At 46.4% G+C, this 7,811-nt stretch overlaps 2 protein-coding genes across 2 annotated transcripts; one reads left to right on the forward strand and one right to left on the reverse strand.

Annotated features, from left to right (window-relative positions):
- The first annotated feature begins 295 nt into the window (after positions 1 to 295).
- On the forward strand, positions 296 to 3,111 carry LOC125543071 (tRNA (guanine(10)-N2)-methyltransferase homolog). The gene is made up of 6 exons (XM_048706321.1): positions 296 to 649; positions 764 to 975; positions 1,086 to 1,403; positions 1,480 to 1,554; positions 1,709 to 1,783; positions 2,374 to 3,111. The coding sequence occupies exons 1-6, from the start codon at positions 448 to 450 to the stop codon at positions 2,917 to 2,919; spliced, it is 1,428 nt and encodes a 475-aa protein (XP_048562278.1). The 5' UTR covers positions 296 to 447; the 3' UTR covers positions 2,920 to 3,111.
- A 591-nt stretch (positions 3,112 to 3,702) lies between these two features.
- On the reverse strand, positions 3,703 to 7,811 carry LOC125543072 (prefoldin subunit 6). The gene is made up of 6 exons (XM_048706322.1): positions 7,599 to 7,811; positions 6,870 to 7,073; positions 6,698 to 6,768; positions 6,484 to 6,608; positions 6,342 to 6,402; positions 3,703 to 4,077 (listed from the first exon to the last, which is right to left on the reverse strand). The coding sequence occupies exons 2-6, from the start codon at positions 6,961 to 6,963 to the stop codon at positions 4,024 to 4,026; spliced, it is 405 nt and encodes a 134-aa protein (XP_048562279.1). The 5' UTR covers positions 6,964 to 7,073; positions 7,599 to 7,811; the 3' UTR covers positions 3,703 to 4,023.

Genomic DNA, 7,811 nt, shown 5'->3' on the forward strand with positions numbered 1-7,811 from the left:
GCTTGATGGCCACACCCATCTCGGTGGCTGATCTTGTGAACAGGATTCTTGATGAACTTCGCACTTGGGCGAGAGCGGGAGGGCGTGGAGTCGACACCATTTTGTGAGGAGTTAACGTAGTGTGTGGAGTTGGAGTTGTAACGTGGACTCGGTCGGCTTGTGACCTTTGGCTATGCACCACAAACTCTTGTACATTGTTTTCTCTCTTCTATAAAGTTACTCTCGGAAAAAAAAAATCTGGGCTGTTGGCAGTGCGGGCGCAGTTCAATTACAGTCTGGGCCGTCGAGTCGATAAGCCCACTGTGCGCTGTGGTCTACGTAGGTTTTCTCTTCAATCTTTCCTTCCCGCACGCAGCTTTCGATTCCCTCCACCCGCCGCCGCCGGAGACGCCACCCCCTCCGCCGTCGTCGACCTGCCGGAGCCACGCAGAAAACAGAGTGGGAGAGATGTGGTACCTTTGCGTCTTCTACCACAGGCTCCTCGACTACCGGCGGCCGGAGGTGCAGTCGCTCGCCGAGCTCTTCGGCGGCCCCGGCGCCGGGGCCGCTGTAGAGTGGCGTACGCCCGAGAATCACCACGAAGACTCCCCCTTCCACCTCGTCCGCCTCCCCGGCGACGAGCGTCTTGCCGCGCAGATCGCCAACCGCAGTAAGCGAGCTGCCCTCGTCATCGTTTATTGATTTCTGGTACCATGCCCGTAACCTGCATGATATGCGCCGCTGCCTAGCTTCTCGCGTTTATCCCGGACACTGCGTGTGCCAGGCCTGCTCGTGAAGGGGATCTATGAGCTGTGGGGGCAGGGTGCCACCTACGACGAACTGGAGAAGGCGATACGGGCGTACCCGGACGAAAGGAAGCTGCCGTACCTGACGCCGGAAAGCTCGTTCAAGATTATCGTCGACAGCTTCGGCAAGGCGGTCAGCTTCGAAGAACAGAATGCGATTATAAAGAGGTTCACCTACATTCCATTCGAGGTTGCTGCCACTGTGCCACAATTTTTCTACCTTGTGCTATTAGTTCCAAGGCATTTGTGAATGCCAATTGTTATTTCCTTTATATAATCGGTGCTGTTCCTCTTGTTTAGGGTCGTGTTAATTTGAAGAAGCCCGATCACAAGTTCTTTGTCTTGGAGACTGATGATTATGGGCCACAAAATGGCCTGCCACCAGTTGCTCAGAAGACGGTATTCTTTGGCCGGCTGGTTGGAGCAGCAGATAGGCATGTAGTGCCGACATATGAGTTGAAGAGCAGGAAGTACATTGGCCCAACTGCGATGGATTGTGAAATGGCCTTTCTCATGGCCAACCAAGGGCTCGCACAGCCTGGGAAACTTGTGTATGACCCTTTTGTTGGCACCGGGAGCATTTTAGTGGCTGCTGCACATTTTGGAGCCATGACTATGGTTTGTGCTTATCGCAGAAATAAATACACCGCTCTCCTTTTTGTTAGGCAATGTCATGCTTATTAAGTTCTTTCAGGGTGCAGATATTGATATAAGAGTTGTGCGGGATGGTCGTGGCCCCGATTGCAATATTTGGAGCAACTTTGAGCAGGTAATTTTTGTTCAGAGAAGCTTCTTGCATGGCTGCCATGAGTCTCATCTGAATAATCATTATTAGTATCTTGAAGTAGTGACATCTTATTTAGTCCGTGAGTTGGTGGATACCTATGTTTCATGTAATGTGTTGACCATGTTATCTTATTCAGTACAAGTTGCCAGAGCCTTTGTGTGTGCTACGAGCAGATAACAACCTGCCACCTTGGCGTCCAGGATTGAAGGAGGTACTATCCTGCATTTTCTGTTGTTTATGCAATATTTCAGTGCATTACTATCGCAGCTTTGGAATTGTTCATTAGTGACCGATTGGAAATGAAGAAAAGTATCAGCAACTGACCCTTTTGCACAAATTAATGCCACCGAATGTTGTAGTTGTGCTTGAAATCTTGCATGGACGCACATGACATGATACTCAGTCACATAGTTGAATGCTTGTATGACCTTCATGTGGTTGGTATAGCCATCTCTGAAACAAATTCACCATGAAATGTTTGTTTGTTAGTCCCATGAGAAAATAATTCATGGCTATATTTGCTTAATACTCCTTGAAAGCAGTACTTGGAGCATATAATGTATAAACTACTGTGTGATATATCAACCTTTAGACTATTATGTGATAGAACAAATGTACTATGTTAACATTGCATTGTGGGCCACGCAAAAATAAAAACATTGCATTGTGGTCTACAACTGAACATTGCATCTTTCCTTGGATGCTATTTTTAGGAGGTTATCTTCTGTTAACACCAGATACAGTCTTATTCTATTATCTTGGTCACAAGAAATGATAAACTGCTGCTGCTTTTGTCACCAGATATTTGATGCAATCATTTGCGACCCCCCATATGGTGTCCGAGCTGGTGGGCGAAAGTCGGGCGGTCGGAAGCTCCTAAAAGGCATCATCCCTCCGTACATAGTTCCGGACGACAAGAGAGAGAACCATATTCCATCAACCGCGCCATACAGTCTTGCAGAATGCGTTCACGACCTTCTCCTCCTTGCAGCGAGAATGCTGGTGATTGGTGGCAGGCTCGTCTTCTTCTATCCCGTCTTGCGGGAGGATGATGTTGCCGACGTGGCAAAATTCCCGGAGCACCCCTGCTTCAAGCTGGTCTCCTCCTGCGAGCAGATCCTAAGCCTGCGGTACAGCCGGGTTCTGCTGACGATGGTGAAGGTCGGCCCCTACACAGACGAGGTCGAGAGGATCGGCGAGGAGCGGCACCAGGAGTTCAGGGAGAACCACCAGAAATGGATGGAGGAGGGCAACCTGCACTCTGCCGTGTTCAGCCCCGCGGAGCATGATGGGAAGCCCAAATTTGATAAAGATTCCAAGCCGAAGTACAGGGGCAAGTACGTGTAGTGATGAAAACACTCTGGGGGTGACAATTTTGTTATCTTTTCAGTAAGGGCTCTTGTGTGGCTTGTGCTAGGAGCTGTATGATGTACACTAACTTGATATCATGCCACGCTAGCTCATTTTGATGAGGAGCTGTAGTTTTTTTTTTCACTTATTTTTCCGACCTTGCGTTCCGGCTGCCGCTTTAGTTTCCCATTTTTTCCAGACTACAGGCAACTCTAATACTCCCCTGTACACTATTGTTAGACGTTTTTGCAGTTTAAATTGAACTGCAAGAACGCCTTATATTAGTGTACAGGGGTAGTACATCCCAAGAAAATCTTTACTCCCAGAAAACCAATGTTTTTAATTTTATACAGTGAATCACTCCGACCAATCCTTAATACCCCTTCAAATCCCAAAAATTGTTGGTACAAGCTAAAGAAAACGAATATTGATTCAACTAGTTAAGTGCTTGCATGTTGCAACGGAGGCATACTTATTCTGATGGTTCAATATCAATCAGGTCTAACACGAACATTCGGCTACTTTCCTCAATCAATGATGCGACTCCCCCACCCCAACACACACAAGTTTATAGACAAATATATTAACATATACACCACCAAATCAATACCATTGGAAATACCATTGGATTCATCATGTTATTATAAAACGCAACAGACAAGCCCACACGGCGCTCCAAGATGTCAGACAGAATTAGCTCCAAGATTATGATAACCAGCAAGAATTAACATACTCAAATATCAAGGTCTCCCACACAAAATAAAAAACTTCCCAACACCATTGACAAAAATGAATCTATTAATCAACATAAGCAAAGATAGAAGAAATAAAGTGGTACATGAAAAAATTGATCCAATTCCTTCTCGAAACAAAAGTCAATTCAACCATATCACTAGAAACCAGCAAGAGGTACATCTTCAACCGAGTATCCACTCTCAAACAAAATCTCTCACTACACAAACCTGGAACTTCTCTCAATCTCTGAACACTACAGATTTCTTTCACCTTTTTAGGGGATAGATAACACAAGGCAACTAACTTCGCCTTGTACAGACCCATACATTTGGGAGGACGAAGGCCCTAATGCAGGGAGCCCTTCATTTACGCCTGTGCCTTTGCTTGTACAGCCTGCATCTTCTGTTGCAGCTTGATTATCTGCTTGGCAAAAATTACATTAACAAAAAGAAATTGGACAATTCTTCCGAGCATTGCAGAGGTAACTGAATACAGTCATACAGTATTGCGGGTAGTTAATTTAATGGTACAGTAGTGAATGGTCGTGACGAGGATGACCATCATGGAGGTAGAATTTAAGGGCCTCTTTTATTCAAAACCATATTTTTTTTCCTAATTCAAAGCTTATTTGATTTATATGATTAGAACCCATAAAATCTTGGACTACTTTGTGTGCAATTCCAAAGGAATATTTCTGTTAGATCCAACCTCATAGAAATTTTTCTTTGTTTCCATGACAAATATGGCACACACCTAACCTTTCAAATAAAACTCCTATTTCGTATTCATGTGTTTCCAGTAACCAACAGGCATATATAATATGCTTCAACATGTTATGCCGTCTGATTCCTAGATTTTTCATATTCCCGCGTTCTTGGATTAATGTGAATCAAAAAGGGCCAAAGTGGTTTGTTTGGATACTGATAATTAGATGTGGGATTTTGGAAAACGGGTTTTTGGAGGATTTTTAGGAAACCAGTTTTGGTTAGATCTTGTTAGGCTTTCTGTTAAGGCAAGTATATGCAATTTGGATGAGTAAAATAGGAAAACGCGATTTGCATTTTCAGGATCTATCGCCTCCACACAGCTTTTCTCCATTTACTGCTCACATGAATAGGAAGTAGCTGTTCCATCCTACACCGCACCTGTCAGAACAACTCCGACCTGTTTGTATGGTCCTCCTCACACTGCATCAACGCCACCTCTTCATCAAGCGCTCTAAGTGCTCTTCCGGCGAGACCCTGTCACATATCTCGGGCACGTGATTTCATCCAAGGGTGTGGCTATAAATCAACAAAAGGTTCAGGCTGTAGCTCATTGGCTAGCACCCAAGTCTGTACAGGCAGTGTCTGGCTTCTTAGGATTAGCTGGCTACCATCGTAAATTCAACCGTGACTTTGGCACCATGCCACCATCGCTGCACCCCTCACCAAGCTCCTCCGGAAGGAAGCATTTGTACGGACAACTAAGGCCGCCACAGCCTTTGCTTCCTTGAAGACCACTCTCACCACAGCGCCTGTTCTGCACCTCCCTGATTTGGCCCTCAACTTTGTGGTGGAATGCGATACGTTGGGCAGCGGGTTCGGGGCTATTTTGCATCAAGGTTCAGGGCCTCTGGCAACATGCCAAACTAGCAGCCTATGAGAGGGAGCTCATCGGCCTTGTACATGTTGTGCAGTACTGGCGACCGTACCTATGGGGGCGCACGTTTGTGGTGCATATAGACCATTATCGTTTGAAATTTTTGCTTGATCAGCGTTTGTCTACGATACCACAGCATCACTGGGCCAGCAAGCTACTTGGGTTTGGTTTCCGAGTTGAATTCAAGCCAGGGAACCAGAACCTTGTTGTTTTATGTACAAATTTGATTATTTATCCCCTGGAATAGCGCACTGGATTAGCCTGTTACCAAATCATTCTATATACCAAGAGTCAAACCGGAACTGCCACCGGAATGGTTCTGACAAGCTGTGGATAACAGTCAGGAAAGCTTGACAATTGAAGGAGTGCAAAATTGATGTCACCTTATGTTGCAGATATTTGGTCATGTGATGGCTACTGCCAAATAATCCTAACTAGCCGGATTAAGTTTAAAAACAGATAATGAGATAAGGAAACAAGGTAGCATGAGCTCACAGTACATATATACAAGTACTACCACGTTTTCATCACACCATTCCGTTCTCTCTCATGCACTGAATCCTCTCATAAGTCTTAATTAGTACTGATGCTGGAATTATTTTAATCCTGTCTTAATTTCTTCTCCACTCAGGACCATAGGTTTTCTGTAGTTTCCCCCTTTATTAAATCACCTCATTATCATTTTTCTAGGACAACGTCAGTCATTTTTCAACTTCCATCAGTGTCACTGTATCCAGCTCAACTTACTTTTTTTCAAACTATAATGCACTATACAGACAAAGTTCAGAAAGTGCCACGCATGTTAGCATTGTGCAGCTCTATAAATTCAAGGAAATCATAACTACGTTGTTCAAAAATATCACAGAGATGACAGAACATCTGGTTTACCAAGACAATTAAAGTCGCTCCTGCACTCCAAACAAGTCCAAACAGTTTTCACATACCAAAAATTAATCTAGGTAAGTTCCACATATCATCTTCTAATGGTTTTCCTTATGTGGTCAAGTAGCCCAAACAAAATTGACAAGAAAACAGTAACATACCGATTCCTTCTTGCTATTCTGTTTCTCCTCCAAGTCCTTAAGCGCCCGATCCATTCTCTTTCTGCAAAGAAAGTAATTCCACACCTTCATCACAGCATCAACACAATTCAAAACCGATACAGATCAGCTCATAGCCACTCACAGCTCAGCTGTGATGTACTCGATGCGCTTTTTGATGTTGGCCTTCGCCTCCGCATTGTCCTGCTTGACCAACACTGGCCCGATCAGCTTGTACACGTTCGCCCCTTCATTCAGCAGCTCCAGCTCCTACGCACAAAACCAAACTAGATCAAACCAGGTACTCACGCAAATCACCAATCGGAACAGAGTTGAACCAAGGAAGCGTGCGTTCATGCCTTGAGGACGAGTTCATTCTCGCCGACCTGGATGGTGAACTGCTTGCGGACCTCGTGATTCTTGGAGATGTCTGCAAGGGGAGCAGAAGAGATAGAGTTAGGGTTGCAAGCAGGGAGGGACGGGTTCCTCTCTCACTCTCAAGGGATTTGCGGGCCGGGAAAGCGCACGTGCCTTTCTGGATCTTGCTGAGGGCGTTGGCCTGGGACTCGAGGTCGCTCTGCATATCGCGTACAGCAGCCGGTGCCGTTGCCAACGACGACGCCATGGCTGTCGCAGCTTCCTCCGCCGCCTCGGCTTTAAGCGTGGCAGTGCAAATATAGATGCGGCGCCGTCTACTCTGTTTCCGGGTTTGGGCTTCTGCAGCTTCGGAACAACCTGAAACAGCATGGAGAGCGACAAAACTAAATTAAATATTTGCAGGTGGCTCCTTTGGGCATAGCTAGCTCATGGATGGCGTCCAAACTCTTATCCGACATATTTCATTTGTATTCTCGACAAACCACACTACGGTTTAGGAAAATGTTTGGCGCAAAAGATTGGGCGTATGAGACAGTCACAGAAGCAGAAATCTACACCGCCAAAAAAAGCACAAAGCAATGGGCAGCACCATCCCGGGCAGCAAGATCAAGTAGTTCTCTGGCGCATCTCAAAATAAATAAATAATAAACAAAGGGATCCGGCGCCCAGCTCTACGCTCCAAATGAGAATCCTACGAGCTCCGAGATCCCGAGCATACAGCCAGCGGCGAATGCGCCCGCGAATTTCCGACGCAGTCGCACCGACACAAACGTCCACGGCAACAGCAGACTCCGTAAGAGGCGCACGGAATCCCTCGAAAAGCCTGGATTTTTCGCAGCACGAACGAAAGAAAAGCAAGAATCGATTGAGGCTAGGGTTTACCCAGAAAGACGAAAGTCGCTCCGGGCGGATCTCCGACGGGGGAGAGCAAGCGGAGCAGCAGTCCCGGCCGGTGGTTCAGGCGGAGATCGCGGTCTGCAGGGGTACGGGACGGAGAAGCTCTAGCCGAGGATGGCGGCGGTGGCGGTGGCGGCGGCCGGCGGCTGAAGTAATCGGGAGCGGCGGTGGGTGGGCCTGTTTGGTTGGTCACCTGGG

Source organism: Triticum urartu, chromosome 3 (genome assembly GCF_003073215.2).
Source record: "Triticum urartu cultivar G1812 chromosome 3, Tu2.1, whole genome shotgun sequence".
NCBI lineage: Eukaryota > Viridiplantae > Streptophyta > Magnoliopsida > Poales > Poaceae > Triticum > Triticum urartu.